Source organism: Engraulis encrasicolus, chromosome 13 (genome assembly GCF_034702125.1).
Source record: "Engraulis encrasicolus isolate BLACKSEA-1 chromosome 13, IST_EnEncr_1.0, whole genome shotgun sequence".
Classification (NCBI taxonomy): Eukaryota; Metazoa; Chordata; class Actinopteri; order Clupeiformes; family Engraulidae; genus Engraulis; species Engraulis encrasicolus.
The window spans coordinates 12,658,956-12,681,353 of record NC_085869.1 but is presented as its reverse complement, the minus strand read 5'-3'; the positions used below and the strand labels follow the sequence as shown (position 1 = coordinate 12,681,353).

The 22,398-nt window shown below is 41.6% G+C and overlaps 1 protein-coding gene across 3 annotated transcripts in view; it reads right to left on the bottom strand.

The window, feature by feature from the left end:
* The window catches only part of dgkh (diacylglycerol kinase, eta), a 60,577-nt gene that overhangs the window by 31,821 nt on the left and 6,358 nt on the right, over positions 1 to 22,398 (bottom strand). For all 3 annotated transcript variants that reach the window (XM_063213062.1, XM_063213063.1, XM_063213064.1), the window contains exons 3-15: positions 17,046 to 17,156; positions 10,755 to 10,835; positions 9,348 to 9,452; positions 8,226 to 8,358; positions 5,717 to 5,823; positions 4,916 to 5,041; positions 3,806 to 3,908; positions 3,065 to 3,227; positions 1,778 to 1,886; positions 878 to 1,017; positions 508 to 586; positions 240 to 331; positions 59 to 158 (exon numbers count right to left, since the gene is read on the bottom strand). In XM_063213062.1, coding sequence (XP_063069132.1) covers positions 59 to 158; positions 240 to 331; positions 508 to 586; positions 878 to 1,017; positions 1,778 to 1,886; positions 3,065 to 3,227; positions 3,806 to 3,908; positions 4,916 to 5,041; positions 5,717 to 5,823; positions 8,226 to 8,358; positions 9,348 to 9,452; positions 10,755 to 10,835; positions 17,046 to 17,156 — 1,449 coding nt within the window. The remainder of the gene's footprint in view (positions 1 to 58; positions 159 to 239; positions 332 to 507; positions 587 to 877; positions 1,018 to 1,777; positions 1,887 to 3,064; positions 3,228 to 3,805; positions 3,909 to 4,915; positions 5,042 to 5,716; positions 5,824 to 8,225; positions 8,359 to 9,347; positions 9,453 to 10,754; positions 10,836 to 17,045; positions 17,157 to 22,398) is intronic.

Genomic DNA, 22,398 nt, shown 5'->3' with positions numbered 1-22,398 from the left:
AAAGTAGATAAGCAATTAAAGTACTAAATAAAGTAATAATGGTAATAAATGTACTCACTTTGAGGGCCATGCTGTCTTCGTCTTTGGTGGTATCACTACCTTTATCATAAGACTTTTCCACTTTAGCAACAAACTCCTTTACCGTCTCGCATAGAACCCTGATAGGACAAAAGCATACAAATGGTAATAAATACATTTACTTGTAATAAACATAAAAGCTGACATGGCCGATAACTCACTTTGCAGAAGATATGACCACTGAATGCTGGTTGCAATTCAAAATCTTTGTAAGATGAGCAGCAATCGAATCCTCATAAGCAGATATCGGCAACTAAAACAAATAAGATAAAGCACAAAGTCCGGTCCACTGCAAAAAAATATTAATCTGAAAACATGACAAGCTGATCCACACATCCAGGCTAAAAATCAGGGAAAGGATTTCTCTCTCTCTCTCTCTCGCTCTCTCTCTCTGAGTGTGTGTGCGTGTGTGTGTGTGTGTGTGTGTACCTGACTGTCGTCCTCATCATCGCCAGCAGAGGGTGCAACCTTAGGTGGTAATTTAACCTCATGGGTCATGATGCTCCATCTGCATAGGGTTGAGAAAAGAATGTCAAATACAGTCAGCCACAGACCCAGCGTTTAACTAAAAGCTGGACAATTCAGATGAATGGGTGAATAGAACACTGCATTTTTCACTAGAAATAAGGGCCTCTTTAAAAATAAAAAATAAATGCACCGGTAAGATTGTGGCCAGAGTAGGTATTGCCACTATGCTGCTCATTCTGGAAATCAACTACATAAAATATTACACAGTGCACCTTGAAGATTAATTTCATGTTTTTACTTGAAGATAAGCAAATGCAGCTGAACACCATACCTGTCCAACATCTTTGTACTTGCCCTCTCTAGCTTCTCGAGGATCTGAGGTAGCTGTGTGTCGTCGTCACAAGAGGGGCCCCAGCCAAGCACACGGGCGAGGTCATTTCCAGTGCCCAGGGGCAACACACCAAGCTGACACTTGAGGAGACAGTGGAATTTTCAAGTCAGATTTTTTCAAAATAAAGAAGACGGTACAGCACTCCTAGTTTTGTACTTTATTGCCAGTGTGGAGGCAAATTGGCACCAATTCTCTACATGACGGGCCTATATATTTGATGAATATAGTTTATCATTGCAATGTATGTCACTTTATGATTTCAATGCACTTTATCATTATTATGACTATGCGCTTGTCACTTAACTGGGTGTTAGGGGTGGAGAGAACTATTGACGGCACATTTAAGAGCCCTGTGGAACTGATGACATATTTCAAACTGCGAACACTGATGATGCGCTAGACCCGAAACGTTTGTGCCTTGTCTGTAGGTTTTATTTACTTCATTCGGTTTTGTTCAATACAGTTTTGATTTTGCATTCAGCTCTTGTGTGCGACTCCTTTCTTCCTTTTTGCCATACTGTTTTTGGAATCACGCACTGAGCGAAACGCTCAGAAAAAGACATTGGCGCAGACACCATCCCCACCATTGCTATTCAGTGTGGAGACAGTATATGTCCGCTCGAGTTCTACTTCCAAGTCACCGCCAGTCACAGTGCTGTTGGTGTGTATAAAGTGGACTAATCTGTTTTCATGCATTCACAACCTCTCTGCTAAGATGGCAGCAAAAAACACACAGAATGTTAGTGTGAATTTGCTGTAATAATAAAACAAAATGCATTGATTAAACTATATTTCCCAACACAACAGCACTGTACTTTGTATAGTAAGAACTATTCTCACCTGTTTTTGCAGATTGAGTTTGTCAATTTCCGTTAGGACCCAACCCACACTACCATCTCCACCACAAACAAGAATCCGGAAGCTGTCAAACTTCTGGAACAAACGGAGCCTGCAATCAATAAAAAACATGAATTACTCTTGGAAAAACATAGCTGAAGTATACAGACCCGTCTGTTTAGGAACAAAACAAACATTTGTTCATATTGAGACCTAGAAATGGTTAAAAAAACAAAACAAAAACAAAAACCCACGGACATTAGGTTTGTGAAATCTCCAGGCTTTTTTTTGGTGAAATCTTGGTGATAAATATTCTGAGTCAAATTCACTGCACAGCTGTGGTTCTGCACTTAAAGGGGTATGCCACTATTTTGGGGCTTAATACAGTTAAAATCATTGGCTGGGGTTTATAAAGGTGGTAAAGTGTCTTATTTTTCATGTAAGCCGTTGTCTTGTTTTAAGACAAGTGAAAAGAGGGAGCATGTCGCTAAGCTAGTGAAAGTCAATGTATCCGTGTAGCATTGTAGCATGCTACATGGATCCATTGACTTTCACTAGCTTAGCGACATACTCCCTCTTTTAACTTGTCTTAAAGCAAGACAACACTTCACATGAAAAATAAGACACTTTACCACCTTTATAAACCCCAGCCAATGATTTTAAGTGTATTAAGCCCCAAAATAGTGGCATACCCCTTTAAGTGATCAAATATAAGTGAAATGTTTCCCTCACAATATGCTGCCCATTCTTTATATGAAGCAACTAATACAGAACTAGCCAGGGGTGCATTTCTCGAAAGCGTAGTTGTTAGCAGTAAGCAACTTGGGTAGTTGCCAATGGGAAATTACATTGCAACCAACAAAATAGCTAACATAGTTAGCAACTACGCTGTCAAGAAATGCATCCAAGTAGTAATGTCATTTTGGTCCATGGGCAGTAGTACAGTTTGACAAAATAGGATGATTCCAGGTGCGTTGCCAGACCTATTTAACAGGGGCACATGCCTGGGTATTGATTTGTTGTGCCCCAGAACGAGCAACACATTTCTATCTTGAAATTTAGCTCAAGGTTAGCATATTATGGATTAATCTACAGAATGCACACAAAATAGCGCACATACACTATTTGCAATAATATACAAGCTTTTTAAAATAAATAAGTTTTGCTCGCTCACTCACATTATCTCTGGGTGCCTTACTGTACCCCTGTATAGCATTAGGTCAGCTGAAGGCCCTGAATGAGTCCCACCATTTTCAGCCTCTGTCAAAAACAACTAACTCTTCATCTCACCCTAAATGGGGTCCTCCATTGACGAGATCAAACACTTGTGCTGGATTCAGCAGCTGTTTGAAACGGCGCAGAAATTTCACCCCCTGATTGTCACCACTTTTGGAGTTGACAAAAACCAGGAGAGGACTGGTGCAAGATGGGGGACATGTAGCATTCCAGAAACCTGTTTAAAAAAAAGAAGTGGAATGCAAAATTACTTTTATTTCGTGATGAGACCAGAACAGCTATCCACATTTCTTGAAGGTTGGCTTGTTGTAGGGCTGTAGGGTGACAGTAGGGTTGCCGACTGTCCCTTCAAATACGGAATCATCCCATATCTAGAAACAAAAGTACGGTTCCGTATTGTGGTGAAACAGGCCACAATTTTTTGGTTAAAATGCAGGAAATTGCATCTAAGAAATACAAAACTTTCTGGGGGAGTACCCCCACACCCCCATGTGAATGAGGTGTCCCTTATTTTTTCCCCAGACAGTTGGCAACCCTAACTAACAACTACCACTAAGATGACCACTGCTAGCCTCATGAGGGGCAATGCTGTGTCTACTACCACAAGGAGATAAATTGGACTGTTGTTGCAACAACAACCTTCGATCCAACTACAAACTTCAACCCTTTAATGCTTCGGTGTAATCGTACAACGTCTTAGCTCATTGAGCCACTGTGCCCCCATCATGCTGTCATTTCAATAAAATATAAACTTACGCTCACATTGAATTCTTACAATTCAAAAAGCCAACTTACCATCTGAATCAATGCTATTGAGGGCAGTTGGTGGGATAACGGAGACCTTGCACTGTCCAAGGGGACATTTCCGTGGGTAAAAATCCATACAGGCCGTGTGCACCTGTTCAAACAGCAACCATCAACACAGTCCATCACTCTTACACAAAACAACAGGTCAGTCAGTAGCACAAACAAGTATTGTTTAAAACAGAGCCATGAAATTCAGAGTTGTGACAACTGGAGTACAGGAAGTCGGTTGGTGACATGAGTCACGTAATGTAGATTCAAATCATTCTAGGCAGCAGAGCACAGAACCGCTTCATAGCGAGCAAAGATGAAGCAAAAATGAATTAAAATGAGTTACATTTACCTTTACTGCACTTTCTGTGTTCTGCGCCCACTTCCTGGAACTATTTTAGAACCATTGTGAATGGCGATCCATAGAACTAATACAATTGTATTATTTCTATGATGGCGATCTACTGTATGTGAAAGGCTCCATGAGCCGCCATTATTGTGTAAAAATGGAACACTGAGGTCAATGGGATTAGCCTAAGGGCTTCCGCACACCGGCTCCGACAAAGTGCTGAGCACTGCTGGGCAAAAGTTCGATTTCATTGTTTTCAATAGAACAACGCACACTGGCGCCGATGTCCGCGGACATTCGCCGATGTCGCGATAGCAATTAGAGACAAGTTCTATTTTGTCGGCGCCGTCCATTGACTATCAATGCTATGTTCGTGTGAAATTTGGTTTGGGGGTCCGAATTATGTCGGATGCAAAGTGCGTCGCAGTGCTGTCAGAGCCAATGTACGGCCGGCCTAAATCTTACTTCCACGACTCTGGTTTAAAATATAAAAAAAGTAACCAATAAGGTTGTCCTGAAAACTTGTCACTATATGAGGCTGGTAGAATCATCTCATACATCAGTGGTCGGAGAGGTTTACTCTGAGGCCTTCTATTGGTGGATGGTGGCTATATGTGCAATGTTGTGTGTGATGTCTTTGTGTCTTCTTCTGTATTTATGTATGTATGCTACTTGACACCTTAATTTCCCTCAGGATCAATAAATGATACTCTACTCTACACTATTGGTTAGAATTAAGAATGTCTTTGGTTTACTCTTACCATGGCCTTGCACCAGGAGCATCTCCAGTCCTGCAGTCGAAGGACACTTCCACACGTTTTGTCGCACACCGCACACTTGGCACTCACAGGCAAATTCCCCTCCAACCACTGATGGGGCATCGCAACCTAGAGGATATTTTAGAGACATTTTAGACTTTCTTGATATCTAAAGTTGTGATAGGCCACCGTTCATCTGTTTAGAAGTTGCAGGATTCAGTAGAAATTTCTGTATAAAAATGAGACAATCCGCACTCTTCAGGTCTTCTTTTGTGCAACTTAAGCTTTACTTGACTTGCAAGCTTTCGGTCCTTAGACCTTCATCAGGCAGAGACACTTCCTGATGAAGGTCTAAGGACCGTAAGCTTGCAAGTCAAGTAAAGCTTCTTTGCACAAAAAAAGACCTGAAGTGTGCAGATTGTCTCCTTTTTATACAGACTTTCTTGAAATAAAAAATCTTACCACACAGCAGCTTATATTTCAAGTCACATATAATTTCCTCATTCTCTGATCAAGGTTCTAATATAACAAAGTGCTCCTACACTGGAAAATGTATGCAAGGCTCAGGATAGAATGCCAAGCAGTTCAAAATTGTACGTCAAATGTACGTTTACAGTACTCCATTTCCTCTACAATCCTCTACATAATACATATATACAGTATCTTAGCTTATTTATGCCATCTTACAGAATGGCTTTGGATAAATGCACCTGCTAAATGTACAGTAATGTAATGTATTTATTGGGTTACTTGGACAATGATTTTGTTATTGATGGATGGCACATTGCCCACATGATTACTCACCCCGTCCTCATCCTCCATGATGTCTTTCCCAATAGAGGCCAGTGTTGTCCATTTGCAGTTATTTGTGGCCCTGACAGCGCATCTTTTGTGGGCTTTGAATTTACACACTGTAAAAAAGGAGAAGGGGAAATGAGGATAAGGCTTTATGCGTGCAGCTTGTGCATCTGGGTAATATTGCATATACAGTTGAAGTCAGAATTATAATTAGTTTGGGGGGCGCTGTGGCGCAGCGCGCTAAGCCCCCCACACTTGGGCTTGCATGCCCATGGGGACTAGCCTAGCGCAGCCAGACCCGTACAGCAAAAAGCTGTACCAGGGTCTAGGAGAGCTGGGCAGCAGTGTGGGCGGGATAAACGGTTGCTTCAGCACTCAACGTCACGCAATTGGATGGCAAACAACCAATCCCCACACACTTCTGTGTAACGTCACAGCTGTCTCGTACACGCGACACACCCCTTTGTAGTTGAAGCGACAACTTCGAGCCGTCGTAGCAGTGAATTCGTGTGATGACCACAGCCACAAACAAGTTTCCTAATAAATCGTGTTTTCACTTATACAGTTCAAAAATGCATCGTTTTCAACCACATGGCCCTCCTTGATCAATCAGCGAAATGTCGAGCAATTTGGGGCTTGTTAAATGGTTATATTTATGATTGTTGTCAACATGGCATGTTCGGTGTTAGCTAGCTAGCTGTATACCCATAACTAATACATGGCTAGCCGCTAGGTCGGTAGACCAGGTGTCATTCCCATCTATTTAGTAAGCGACTTACAGACTTTCAAAGCTCCCAAATGTCTCGTTTTTAATGACATGGATCTTATTAGAATTTGGGGCAGGCATATAATACAAGGCTGGATACCTAGCTCTGCTATTGACGACAGGTTAGCTAGCCACTAGCGAGGGCCTCCTTGTTAAGCGGCAACTTCCAGCCGTCGTAGCAGTGAATTCGTGTGATGACCACAGCCACAAACAAGTTTCCTAATAAATCGTGTTTTCACTTATACAGTTCAAAAATGCCTCGTTTTCAACCACATGACCCTCCTTGATCAATCAGCAAAATGTCGAGCAATTTGGGGCTTGTTAAATGGTTATATTTATGATTGTTGTCAACATGGCATGTTCGGCGTTAGCTAGCCAGCTACCCATAACTTTCCCGGATTGTCGCTCCCAACGCAGGACGCTCCCCGGTCAGCTCGCTCCCACTAGCCAGACTATCGATCCCACCGCCATATAACGGAGCTAGTTATCTTTTTGATGTTAGTTTTTTGTTTCTAACCCTAGTTTTTTTTTTCTAAGACTAACCCTAACCTAACCCTAACCTGGATACCTAGGTCTGTGTTGTTGACGACAGGTTAGCTAGCCACTAGCTTGGTAGACTCGGTGTCATTCCCATCTATTTAGTAAGCTACTCAAAGACTTCCAAAGCTCCCAAATGTCTCGTTTTTAATGGCATGTGTCTTGTTAGAAATTGGGGCAGCAATTTCATTCTACACCTACAGTAGTGGTCTGATAATAACGTGTGACTATCTGGTTCTGTAAAATGCTCAACTTAGCTTACCGAGCTAGTTTAAAACATCAAATGATCAAATGGTAATGTGTTGAGATCTATTTGTGCCCCATAAGTTCATGGTGTATTATTACATCAATCCATGTCAGCCACGAAATGTATTATCATCCAGGCTTTTTAAATTAAGTAAACACTTTCGTGCTGTATGTAGCACGGACGGACACCATGCTTCTTCTTAGAAAGTTTCCTGTTTACTAGGTAGCCCGGCCCCCCTCGCGATTTGATTGGCCCTGTCATCGGATAACTTTCAGCCTCGCAAAACGACGGGGGTCCGCTAGACTGCCCCCGGGAGCAAATTCAATTTGCGGTCGCTAGGGGCGTCTAGATTTCTAGGCTACATGGGGACCCCAGTTCGAGTCCGGACAGGGTCATTTCCCAACCCTACCCCATCTCTCTCCACACTCATTTCCTGTCGCACCTTCACTGTCCTGTCCGAAATAAAGCCCATAAAAATCTTTTAAAAATTAAAAAAAAAATTATGATTAGTTTGATTGTCATTTTCACTGAGGAATCAAGAGAGATGTCTAATTTCATGAGGGGGGCTAATATTTCTGACTTCAACTGTATACTGTACATATACGTATATATATCCATAGCCTTTATCATTTGGTTTCAAATTTACAGAACTGGTGATGTTATGGCATATAAGTGTCCTGAGGTCCATTTCTTAAAATCGATTCCTTGTAGTTGATTCTATAACTATACTATGAAGGAGCAACCAAACCGTTTCTTGAGAGCATCGTTCAAATGTACACAACTTCCGATGTTCACAACTTAGTGCCATAGTTAAACTGCACAGTCGTTTCTTGCTTGGAGATTTTCTGAGCACGTTGTTTTGTTGACATTAACCTATGTCGTTGTTGAGAAATGGACCCCTGATCAGTGTAAACTTTTGTTATGAACTGAAGACGGTATATTTTTGATTATCATTAGAAACCTACCTTCACATGATAGGCCATGCGATGTGACTCCAGAAAGACTATCCCTACAAACATTGCAGAAGGTGGGGCGGGCATGCGAGCAAGCATACCAGTTGTGCATTCCTGAGAAATGCTCCACATTAAACTGGGCGGTCTAGCAAACAAAAAAAGAGAAGTTGTTAAGAAATTGGTACCACTATCACATGGGAAGTTTCTTATTCAGTAACTATACTCAGGAGACAGTCATTAGATAACATATTGTCTCAAATAAAATAAAAAACATTAACTGTCAACAACATTTTTTCAACTGGAGAGGTTTTGAAAAGGAATATCAGCAAACAATATGATCAGCACCAGGAATGTTATTTGATTTGGGGTCTGGAGATACAAAATCAGTTTTGTGTTAGTTGTAGATTAAAAAGGCTTCACAAAATAAAACCTTTTGGAACTGGGATGCAAGAGCAGATGCAACCAATCGATGGAATCAGGATTTTATTCTATTAAAGTATGTACATTACACTTAGCTGACGGTTTTCTCCAAAGAGACTTACAGTTATTTTAAGTACAGGGTATTGGTTAGAGTCCCTGGAGCAGTGTTGGGTTAGGTGCTTTGCTCAAGGGCACTTCAGCCATGGACTGATGGTGGGAGAGTAAGGGTGGGATTCTAAAGCCCATCTCTTTAACAACTATGCCATGGCTGCCCACAATGATCTTTAAACTTTAATCTTTGTCTAGAAATCTAAAAACACAACATAACATAACATAACATAACATAACATAACATGACGTAACATAACGTAACATAACGTAACATAAAATAACATAACCATATTTGCATTTCATACTTTCATGACTTACATAAGGCTTACATAATCCATACTTAAGATTGAAGCAACATTTTGTTTGTTCTTGTTTAAAAACACATCTCCCAGTAGTAAGCCAGGGATGGAAGTGATAAAGTAAATATTAGTGTAGACTGCTTTAACAGCACGTTTATGGCTCACTTGTTCTTATTATCATCAAAGAGGAAGCCTCGAAGACAAAAGACAACATATTTTTCAGAAGACACAATTCTATGCAATTCTATACGGTAATTGCCTGTCGATCACAGATGATTTCCCTCTAATGCTTAATTATTCTTACCTCATAATGGTCTTTGGATTGAACTGATTTCAGAGAGGTGATCCAGTCCTCCATTTCTTTTCTGTTTTCTGCACACAGAATGAGCCTTCGAAACGGCGTGATTACCTGTAGAAACAAAGACCAGACATCCACAACAATTAATTGAGTTGTGGAATGTGAGGAGTGTGGATCATTGTCTTAACCTTCTCCCAGTGGCGGAACAATTACATACAGGGCCCCAGGGAAAGACACTGATAGGGCCTCCAATACGTCCTGTCAAGGTCACAATAGGGCCCCCACATCCAATACAGGAGGGCCCTGGGCCCAGGGGAAAATGCCTTGCTCGCCCCCCTTAGCTCCGCCCCTGCTTCTCCCTCCCATCACCTCCCTCCCTTCCTGAAGTGATCCCTCTCCGATTCTCCTTTCCTATTCTGAGTCCGTTTGACAGACATCTGGTCTGACAGGGAGAGTGCCTCAGAGAAAGCTGCAAGCTTCTTCAGACAACACTCCGCAGTGCAACACTCCTCCTGCTAGGCAATCTTCTACTTTTAGGACTTTATTTTTTGCATGTTTTTTTAAAAATCCCTTTCCTTTCTGTCAATACAATCATCTGTATGGTACACGTCTAGCTGCCAGCCCTGAGCAGTATATAAATATCACTACAGTATGAATGGCTTGGCTTGGAGAACTACTTGCAATGAAAACCCTTGTCCACCCACCCACAGACTAGTATACAGTATGTATCCGATACTCCTGATAGAAACATGAATTCTTTGAAAGATTACTCCGTCTATTCTAATCATTGCATAAACAGCAGTTTTACAATTCTAATATTGTTTTGTCAATATTAATTAATTACACTGAATAACCCCTTTCCTCTTGATGTGATTATTATACGATTATGTGAACATTATGGCTTTGACCACTTCTATATCACTGAACAAGTAAAACAACTTTTTCCATCTCTATGTGCTTGCCGACACCCTTTCTCCTCATAAAGAGACAGAGGAAAGAAATTCACTTTTTGTAACATTTGACATATTTTGCCTCCCAATGCCCCCTTGACCTCATCACAATCCTGCCAGCGGCCCTTTAATATTAAAAAGTAAAATGGACTAATGTCTCCCAATGGCAACTAAGCACCGCCCATTCTCAGCTGTATCCTTCTCAACACCCCGCTAGGGCTCTCCAACGCCCCCTGGAGGGCTGTAGAACCCCCATTGAGAAACACTAATGTAGATCAGGGATTCTTAACCTTTTTGACGTTGAGGCCCATTTTTTTCCGTGCAGAGTGGCCCGGGGCCCATCTAATATTGCCCATACCCACACACGCACAAAAATAAAAAATATATATAACCAGCTTCTTAGTTCTCTGCACCATCACCATGACAACGTGACCAGTCAATGTAATAAATAAACATTTCCTACCGTGAAACTATTGTTGACATTCTTGGTACTTGACTCTGCAACACTGGCATCTGAAAGGTCCACTTCATCAAAAATGAGAGACTGTGGACAAAAAAGGTAAGTTTGATTTTGCTTTCACGTATATCACAGAATATGTTTCTATATTTCCTGCCTAAAAGCTTAAAGGGACACTGTGTGAGATTTTTAGTTGTTTATTTCCAGAATTCATGCTACCCATTCACTAATGTTACCTTTTTCATGAATACTTACCACCAGCATCAAATTCATTATGACTGGAAAAATTGCACTTTTCATACATGAAAAGGGGGATCTTCTCCATGGTCCGCCATTTTGAATTTCCAGAAATAGCCATTTTTAGCCGCAAAAATGACTGTACTTGGACCATACTAGAAAATATTTGTTTATTACTCAGTAAACTTTCATGTAAAGATAAAATTTGGCAAAAGGCAGCCCAGTGTCAATGAGCAGCATAGTTGCATTACCCTTTTTGACCATTTCCTGCACAGTGTCCCTTTAACAGTAAGTAAATGCATGTTAATGACGTTTTTTCTTTTTTTCAATGAAATAATGCCATGCTGAAAATGAAAAGGCAACAAATACAATAGCAGGAATCTACAATCAGGCTGCATTCCCATGACAACGGTCACGATAGGAAAACATGGAACATTTCGACAGATGTGTCAATCTTGCACACAGAGACGACGGCAAACTGCAAGTTTTGTACGTTTTCCCTGTTTCCATGGGCAAGCAGATTTCCACCCAAAAACGCTCAAGAGAACGTAGATAAATTGTGGTAAAAAAAACCCCAGACATAGCGTTTTTGCTTCAGACCGTTGTCATGGGAATGTAGCCTCAGATGGGTTTTCCTATTTAAACACTTACTGAGAATATGACTTATGTCTTTTGATTATTTTGTTGGAAATGGTATAAACAACATTCAAAGTAGCAAAATTTAATTGAACACAATAACATTAACATTATAATTGAAGGTAACACAGACCACAACCTGGACCTCAAAACCTTTTTGAAGACACAGTCAAAGTGGAGAACTGGGGTGTGTCAGATCAACGTGGGAATCATCTCAACTGCTGATGGTGGCAACAAGTAATAAGGCATCTGGGGTGCATTTCCGAAACCGTAGTTGCTATCAAGTAGGTACGTTAGCTACTTTGTTGTTTGCAATGCGATTTCCCATTGGCGACTTTCAATTAGCAACCTACTAAGTTGCAATGAGGTTAATTAACAACGATGCTTTCGAGAAACTGTAGACTAGATGTGACTCTACAATACACTCCTTCTGATATGACATCAAGGTGTGAATTAGCGTGAGAGTTTATGTGGTCACAAATTTCCATAGGCTGAAACTGCTCTGATGATGAAGAGCTGGAAAAAAACCTCGGGTAAAGAACTCTGGTTTGAACGGTATGTAGCAGACAGTTGATGACGCCACCCCTTCCTCTGTTCAAAGTTGGATGATTCAGATCCCCTGAAGCCATCTCCTTGTCCAAAATATATCCCTCACTGTCTTTGAAAGTGTGTCTCCTCTCCTGAAGGTGTAGATATACCTTAAGGCAGTGGTTCCCAACCTTTTTCTTAAGGGACCCATGTTTTTACTATTGTAAGCTTTGGTGACCCAACCACGCGAGCGCCCGCACGAGACGGAGACACAAGATGCCCTCTGTTTCCTGCGAAAACTAATTTTAGTTATTTTATTCCTCAATTCGTCTTTGGTCAAATATAGAATAAATGTTTAATGTAGCACTTACAATTTGTTTCTTCTATGCATTTATTAGTTAAATGCTTTGTCTTTTATTCAACATGGGCTATATATATTTAAAATGCAACCCCTTAAAATCAAGAGGGCTCCGCGACCCCCTGTGGATCTTTGCCGACCCATAAGGTGGGTCCCGACCCATAGGTTGGGAACCACTGCCTTAAGGTATACACTGCTTCCACTTCTATTGTCCCAGTAAACTCTAGGTTCCCTCAAGACCAAAGGCCAAAACTCTTTTGATAAAGACTGAGATGAGAAAAAAAAGCGGTCAAGTTGCTTACAACTATTCGTTTTAATTATTACATCACATTAAACCTAGCTGACGGTTTTATCCAAAGCAACTTACAGTTAATTACAGGATATTGATTACAGCCTGGAGCAATGTGGGGTTAGGTGCCTTGCTCAAGGGCACTTCAACACTGGATGGATGTGTACGGAGATAAGGGTGGGATTGGAACATACAACCCTCTGATCTTCAGACCACCTCCCAAACCACTAGGCCACGGCTGCCCCACAATTATTTCAATTAAATCAGACAATGAAAGATTAAACATCATGTACTGTACAACTTGTGCACAGAATGCACAACACCTGTACAATCAGTTCTCAGCTGCAGCTTACACCCAACAATCTAGCACACAAAAACTGGTATAAGAAATCCTTCACCCCCTCAGCTGTAGCCCTACTGACTAAAAGATGAACAATGACCAGATATCCAGCCTAAGCATACATGTACTGCCTTGTTTTGTCAAGTCTTGTCTGTGAGAAGAACTGGAGCCACGCCAAAGACAATTTTCTGTTTCATGTGTGACAATGAACTTTTATCTTATCTTATCTTATCTTATCTTATCTTATCTTATCTTATCTTATCTTATCTTATCATATCTTATATTATCAATCCATTTAACAGGATGGCATAGTGAGGCAGAGAGAGAAGCCGATGAGCTTAGTAAATATCTAAATGATTCCAGAGAGAAACCGATGAACTTAGTAAATATCTTAATGATTCCAGAGAGAGAAGCCGATGAACTTAGTAAATACGTATCTAAATGATTCCAGAGAGAGAAGCCGATGAACTTAGTGAATAAATATCGAAATGATTCATGGGAGTCACACCTCGGTCACACACATGGGTGAGTCAGCTGCATTGAATAGCTCTCCTGTTCACTATTCAGGCACTTTGTCATTTGCTGCCGCAATGAATTGATGCCCCTTTGCGCAGCATTGAACAAACGAGTAAGTAAGTTCCACTCACAAATTTGGTAGCTTGGTGACTAGGGCTGGGTAAAATAATCGAGTTAATCGATAATCGATCGAATCGAATTGAAATTCACATAATCGATTCACAGGGCACAAAATCGATTTTTTTGGTTCTTTTTCTTTTTGTTCTTTTTGTTTAATTTAGGTCTATGGAAAATACCCAGTAGGTATTAGTCAATTAGGCCTAGGCCTACTTATTACAAATTAGCAATCTGTTAACACTGTCAAGCCACCGCCCTTTGACATTTTTATATAAAAATAGGCAACAGCATCTTTTGGGGGAAATCCTGGCACCAAGAAGGGAACGGATTGAATCGATTCGGAATGAATCGAATCGAATCGAATTGAATCGTGATTAATCGATTCAAAGCCCTAAGAATCGAATCGAATCGATACAGGAACATGGCTGCGATACAAAGCCCTATTGGTGACCTCTACCACATGTCTGTCCTTGCCACCAATAAAGTCAATAAAGAATAAATTCAACAATATGGGCTGTGGTTTAAAAGACTATCGTACTGTAGAATTACGCCGGGCATTTCCCAATCCTCTCCCATTTCTCTCTCCCAATGCTTTCCTGTCACCATCATCGTTGTCCTGTCCCAAAATACAGGCATGAATGACAACATTCTTATTTATTTTTCCAAATCTATATGTGGTACAGTTTACAATACAGTTGATATGTACTGTAACTCCTTGCAATGGGAGCTGCCATTGCTCTGAAACGACAACCACTTCAAGACAAAGATTACTTCACATCTGTGAAAAGGCTGCCAGGCGATTGCCCATCACCGTTGCAGCGTCACCAGGCCTGTGTGTAGAGCTTGTGGTGCCACCCCCAGGCAGAGCTATGCCGAATTCCACAGATCTGTCCAGAGCCAGGCTAGCGCTGGATGCCATGTTTCCGTCAAGAAGTTGACAAAAAAGTTCAACTTTTGACAGATCGCACAGGGCTCTGTCTCTCTCTATGGCTCCACATTTTCCACTGTCACTCCACTTCCATCAGACAGACATGCCCATCCTTTCGTATAATTTGATGCACGCTGGCCACGCATGTGTGTGATCCCACTCTTATCTTAAGAGATATGCCCCGTGTACATCAAGCGCTACCAACGCGACCGGGTAGCTGGGGTAGTTGAAGAAGTTTCGCCATGAATTCGTTTTATTCGCTCTGGACGCTGCACTGACATGTTTGATTCAGCTAATCACATAACGGCTCTGTCTTGACAGCCTGGGACATTCCTCGATATGAACGTTCCGATTGGTTTTCGCCGAACAGCGTCATAGCGAATTCGCTTAAGATTAGCTTGAGTTTAATCGTCAAAATTCGCCCTGGTCGCTCAAGAAGCTTCGCCCCTGGCGAATTCGCTCCGGTAGCACTGGTCGCGCACCCTCCATAGAGAATGAATGACTTCCGTCGCTTCATTCGCGTTGGTCGCTCCCGATGTACACGGGGCATTACAGTAGCCTATATGGAGTGGAGTGGGGTTGGGGAATGGTCCATGGGAACTATCTATCAAGGCATATGTATTACGTTCATTATGTCTAACTTTTTAACTTAACACTTTAGGTTTTCTTTTGCCTTTGTAAAAGTTTTATCTTTTACCTGACATGTTTCAGTGGTATTACGTCCGTCTTCATCATGATGAAGACGGACGTAATACCGTCGAAACATGTCAGGTAAAAGATAAAACTTTTACATGTCGTAAGGCAAAAGAAAACCTTAAGTGTTAAAATATGTATTAAGGCCGCTGCTTGCTAATGCTAACCCGAAGCGTCACCAAACCGTATAATATATGCTATGCTATACTATATGGAGTGGAGTGGGGTTGGGGAATGGTCCATGGGAACTATCTATCAAGGCATACGTATTACGTTCATTATGTCTTAACTGTTTAACTTAACACTTTAGGTTTTCTTTTGTCTTAAGACATGTCAAAGTTTTATCTTTTACCTGACATGTTTCGACGGAATTACTTCCGTCTTCATCAGAGGGTCCTGAGGGTCCTCTGATGAAGACGGAAGTAATACCGTTGAAACATGTCAGGTAAAAGATAAAACTTTTACATGTCTTAAGGCAAAAGAAAACCTGAAGTGTTAAAATATATATCAAAGCCGCTGCTTGCTAATGCTAACCCTTAGCGTCACCAAACCTTCCTCGGATCCACTGGCCCCCAGAGGAGGGGGAGTGTGGCGGGCCCCCGCCCAGCAGAGGGAGAGCATTCTCCAGCACACGCGGTTCCGCGACAGCCGGTTCTGCCAACGAGCCAGAACTCCCCCCGTCTGGGACAGTCACACAAATACAACGAACGTTCTGAAATTCAATTCATGCTTCCCTGTGGGTTTCCTCAGGAATGCCGGGTATTGTTAGAGCTTTGATAATTCAAAGGATTAAAAAAAACACTTGGAGGAGAGAAGAAAAAAAAACTCATTTTCAGTCATCTTTTAGCTTTAGCAGCCACAATGCTTAACACTGTGATGGACCCAAATACTACTATAGACAATGTCCACACAAATAAACACCAAGTCTCAAAAAGATTCATTTTTGAAATCCTACTGTGTGGAGAAGGTGGCCATCTTGGATTTGTGCTTGGCCGATGCCCTTTTTGGAAAGACTGCATTATAATTAACATTTGTACTCAGTTCTATGCGTACATACCAAAGTGAACTAAATTTGGCCTGATCTGCTCTGCTATTAGTAGTGTCTAATTGCTCTGCTATTAGAGTGTATTTGATCCACATCTCTTCAGTTTCGAGTGAACACACAACACAAAAATACTGTCTAGATGCCAAACAAACTTTGAAAACTCCTCTTTTTACTGTCTCCTTCAATGATTTTTCAGATTTTTTCATTCTATGATATTTATTAAGCACCTAATTATTTCAACAACATTCCACAGCCTGCACACTACTATTCAGCTGTATAGAATCACCTCAAAACCCCAGCCAAACATTGTAACTCAGCGTAGAAAGCTCTGTGTGCTCTTCTTAGCAGTAATATGGTGAATTTTAAATAGTTTTTAATTTTAACTGAGTGACATGGATAGAGTAATGAGATTAATTTATTCCACAGGTTTTATCTTATTTTATTATCTACGCATATATATTTATTTTTTACTGTGTTGACTGTGATGTGAGTTTGTCTTGTGTGTCTTGTGCCATCACCAAAGCAAATATTCCATTTCATGTAACTTTAATGGACAATAAAGAAGTCTAAGTCTAAGTCTGAACAAGACCAAAATAAAATAAATTCCTACCTTTGCATCCTTGGCATAATACAGTGTCCGTCCTCTTAATTTGAAGTAGCGTTTCTTCCAGCGTTGGAAGGAGCTTGTCTGCTTCAACAGTAAACCTTCTTTCACGCTTGTCTAGAGAATACAAAAAGCACACAAAGAAACCAAAAAATTACATTTCAAGGTAATAAGCACGGATTTCTATAATGGAAATGATACCAGGTGTGTGTATGTGTGTTTCTATGCCTATGTGACGGAGGTGTTCCTGCACAGTTCGTCCCCCTCGGGGCGCGAACCTGCCACCTCGTCGACTACATCGGTTTGGCAATGGGTGTCACAGTACGATACTGCTGGACTAAAGGACCAGTTCTCCAGCCCAGCGGCATCAACACTGTATGAGGCTTTTGGGAGAGAGGTATACTAACGTTTCACGCTAACTCTGCTAGTTAGCCTCCGTTACACCTACATACAATACATGCACATTCATGTGTCAAAGTATATGAAGAAAAAAAATTGCAAATGGCAAATATGCTCATCTCTGATCGGCCAGTTGCATGGCAGCATCTCAGTGCATTTAAGTAAGTATGTCCTTTATTATCCCAGAGTGGGGAAATGAAAGTGTCGCAGCACATACAATGTGTACAAAATAGACGACATCTGTACATACAAACACAGGACCAGAAAGTTATAAAGTATGTAGGGGGGGTAGAAATGTTATAAAATAAAAACTAAATGTTAAAAATAGAGGTATTCAGAAGAAGAAGAAGAAGAAGAAGAAGGGATACATTAATAAACTAAAATTAAAAAAGAATCAACGCAGCATAACATAATTATCATCATCATCCCTGCCATGGCTACTGCAGGGACTAGTTGTATATTCTAACCAAGGAGAGTAGAGACAGGAGGGCTTACTGACGTCATAACAGCGTAGTATGAAATGATGGCGAGGGGAGTATGGAAATGTTATTCTTCTTCTACGGTCAGTATTGGAAGCATCAGGGAAGCATGTAATGCCACTTCCGCGAGGGTCGGAGTGTGGAACAGGTCATAGGACAGCGTGAATGTTTGTCAGCTGTCCCAGAGAAATTAGAACACAGGCGAGAAGGCTCAGTCTCATTGGTTCCCATTGTAGCCAGTTAGCTTTGCATGCATACTGCAGTAACGAGCGTAGGCCAGTCCTTCATGTGGGAAAATGTATGGAATGGAAAGGGGAACCCATGCTAAATACATTGCTACTGCCATTTCTAGTCACAAATATTATCAACAAAACATTCCTGGTAAGCACTATGACTGTTGTTTAACAATAGGCTGTATTGACAAATCGTTCAGGTGTGTAGTTTTACAGCAGGTTAGAAGATTTCAACCTGTACTCGCTAGCATCGTGCTAATGTTTATGGGTTTGGCCCCATAAAAATTGAGCTTTGTGACCCAGTATATAATAATCTAGTGGCGCAAAATAATCGAAACGCTACTCAAATGGGGTCTTATTATTTCTAGCTTCGAACTTCATATTAATATTTCAGGACAAAAAATTATAAAAAATCACAAAAATTATAATGGTAAAAAACTCCATTGACACCCATTCATTTTGCACTGTCCCGTGGTTAGGGTTAGCCAGTTGTGGCTAGTAGCAAGTTCCGTGAGTGAACAGCCCCTGGCTGTCCTTAATTACCCCAAGAGTTTCCGGATTTTGTGGAGTACGGAAATTGTATCCATCGCACTCACTGACCAATGACCATGCGCAAGGCAGTTAATTTTCCATCCACTCGTGTCCTCAGGCCACGCCCCCGCACTATACCCATGAACGGCGTGACATTTTCCATGTGCGTTACGCCCATTTATGGGGGAAAACAACCCATGCAAGTCAATTGGTGATGTTGAGGTTTAATTAACGAAAGATACAGACATGTAGACTAGCGTTGTTCACGCGCAACATGCTGAAAACGTGTTGTGTTGCCGGCTGTTCAAGTAACAGAGCCAAACAGCCGTGGCTGAAGCATGGACTGTGTTCATTTAGACAAGCCGATGTAGCATGTAAGTTGATGAGACATTCGGTTTGTTTTCACCCATAAAGGGGCGTAACTCACATTTATAACCAAAGTACCCGGATGGCCGTTCATGAGTATGCATTTTCCCCCCGAGAGATTGTTCTTCTGTGTCGAGTTTCTTTGATTCTAACCGCAGAGGGAAGAAAGGACCTGTGGCACCTGGAAAGGAGAGGCTGGAACCTAATTAGAATGAGACTAATTAGCCAAACCAGATGGGACCTGCGATTGCTTAGTCTAGAACAAAGAAACTCGACACAGAAGAACAATCTCTCGGGGGGGAAATGCATTGGCCACGGTGTAGTACGGTGGCGTTGCCTGAGGACACGAGTGGATGGAAAATTAACTCCCTTGCGCATGGTCATTGGTCAGTGGGTGCGATGGATACAATTTCCGTACTCCGCAAAATCCGGAAACCCCGCGAAAATGTGCCGAAAGAGGATATCCTGTTGTCAGTGTTCAGTTTGTGGCCAAATTAACTGCAGCTGTTGGTCAGCAGTAATTGCTGGGGGTAATTAAGGACAGCTGACAAACATTCACGCTGTCCTATGACCTGTTCCACACTCCGACCCACACGGAAGTAGCATTGCATGCTTCCCTGATGCTTCCAATACAGACCGTAGAAGAAGAATAACATTTCCGTACTCCCCTCGCCATCATTTCGTACTACGCTGTTATGACGTCAGTAAGCCCTCCTGTCTCTACTCTCCTTGATCTAGAAATGTGTGTCTCTCTCCTGTTATCATTTGACTCTGAAGGTGTAGCAACACCGAAACGTTAGTCAGGTGTGTTGCACAGAATAAAGTCTTGAAAACTAAACTGCAGTGTGCTCCAGCCTCTCCTTTCCAGTGATGTCTGTCCCACTGTGATGCACCTGCAAGCTGAGTGAGGGATAGGGATGCAAATTATCGATTAATTCATTAATCATTAGTTGATAGTCCTATCGATCGACTTACGATTAATTGATAAGCGGCGTTTTCCCCCCGAAATCTCAATGTTTCTCGGAAAAAAACCTACTAAATCTAAAAAATGTAATTAAGAATTGAGATAAAATACCACATTTAAATTCATTCTATTTCAATTCTTTAATCCAAAGGTGAATTAAATATTCCCACTATAAACACCCCTCTTCCCACACACCCTTCACATGCCCATTTCACCTGGGTCTCTTGTCAGTTGAATTGTCGATTAATTGTGATTAATGTTTTTTAATCGATTAATGCATTGATTAATCGGTTGCATCCCTAGTGAGGGATGATGCATAGAGTTCCAATTCGACCTGTGGTACCTCTCAGCCTTTCAGTGCAGGACGTAGAAGTCTGCTGCTGCACAGTGGGCTCAGCAGGGCTGTCACTGTTTCATGCAGGGGATGGTGGACATCGCCCAGGATAAATGGCAGTTTTGTCATCATCCTCGTATCCCCCTCCACCTCCACAGGGTCAAGGCTACAGCCCAGGGGTGCGTTCCTTGAAACCATAGTTGTTAACTTCGTTAGCTACTTTGTTGTTTCCAATGCAATTTCACATTGACAACTACCCAAGTTGCTAGCTGGCCAACAACTACACTTTCGAGAAACGCACCCCAGAACAGAGCCAGCTCTCTTAACCAGTCTGTTCAGTTTATTTGCCTCTGCTGCTGTGATGCAGCTGCACCAACACACCACACCATACATAACAACAGGTGCAACAACTGAGTTCCAGAAGGTCCTCAGTAAGATTTCTAGCACCCCAAAAGACCTCAGTCTTTTAAGCATGTAGACATTGTCAAGATTATCTGCTGCAGCGCAAAGCACCAGAATGGGGGGAAAAAATTGTCCAGCAGTTCGAAAAGAACGCGCAAGGCAGCATGGGTACTCCCAGGGTAGGGAAAAATATGATTTAAGTGACTTTGAACGTGACATGGCTGTTGGTGCCAGACAGTTGATCTGAGTATTTCAGAAACTGGCTGACTGGGATATTCACCCACAAGCATCTCTAGGGTGTACAGAATATAGCCTGGCGACGCCATCCTACGTACTCCTACGCAACAATTTTGGCTCTGCACATAAAATGCCTCCTAGCTAGGTTCGCTCACTGTTTACCCAATCAGAAAGAACTCACCCACAAAGTCCGTTACTGATTGGTTAAGGTAACACTATTCACACTTTTGTCTTGTTATTTGTATGCTTTTGCAACACCATATCATAACAGTCATGCTAATAAAGCACAACTTGAATTTTAAATTCGGAACTCCAATGAAGTTAAATGGCAGAGTAAGCTCAGACCATCTCCCACCCTCCATGGAGACGGATTCCTCTTAGCTTTGGCGTGACTGTTTGAGGTCCTCTGCTAGAGGTCAGAGAAGAATGGTTAGACTCATTTGAGCTGATAGAAAGCCAACAATAACTCAAATAATCACTTGTTACAATCATGGTATGCGGAGGAGCATCTCTGAACGCATGGCACATCAAACCTCACGGCAGATGGGCTACAGCAGCAGAAGACCACAGCTAAGAACAGGACAACTGAGGCAACAATTCACGCAGGCTCATCAGAATTTGTCAAAGGAAGATAGTAAAAAAAACTTTGTCTGGTCGGAATTCTGCTGTGATGCTCGGATGGTAGGCTCAGAATTTGGTGTCACCAACATGAAAACATGGTAACACTTCCAAATAAGGGGCCACAGTTAATAGTAAACTAGCTATTATCTAATACTTAAATAAGGATTTATAATTATTACTTAACACTTAATTAAGTATATAGTAATGAAAGCCAATGTTACACATTAGTAAGTAGTTATTTAACTATATTTTTAACTTTATTTATGATAGGACAGTGAAGGTGGTGACAGGAAGCGAGTGGGGAGAGAGAGACGGGAAAGGGCCGGCAAAGGAACCCGGGTCAGCCGCATGGTAGACGAGTGCCCTACCGTTTGGCCACAGCAGGGCCAGGTGTGGGGATATATTTTGCCATACTTTAGGTCCTATAGTACACTACCAACTGAGCATTGCATCATTGAGCATCATCACACAGCCTACTTGAGTTTTGTTGCAGGCACTTAAAGCAATTCGGAAGGCAAAAGGGTGTCCAACCCGATAGATATTATCAAGGTGTACCTAATAATGTGTCCCTTTTTGAAATACATTACACGTTAAGTAGCCTGTAGGTGGGTCAAATTGAAGACGCACAGTAACAACACTAACTTCAGCATGTAACAAAAACTTCATACTATAAGCATAAGCAGAATATTTGATTAAATGGGGTATACCTGCAAGGTAGACTTCTGGTAAAAAATAGTCTTTTTTAGTTTTTGCGTATTTAATGCGTAGCGACAACCCATTGAGCAACAGCGAC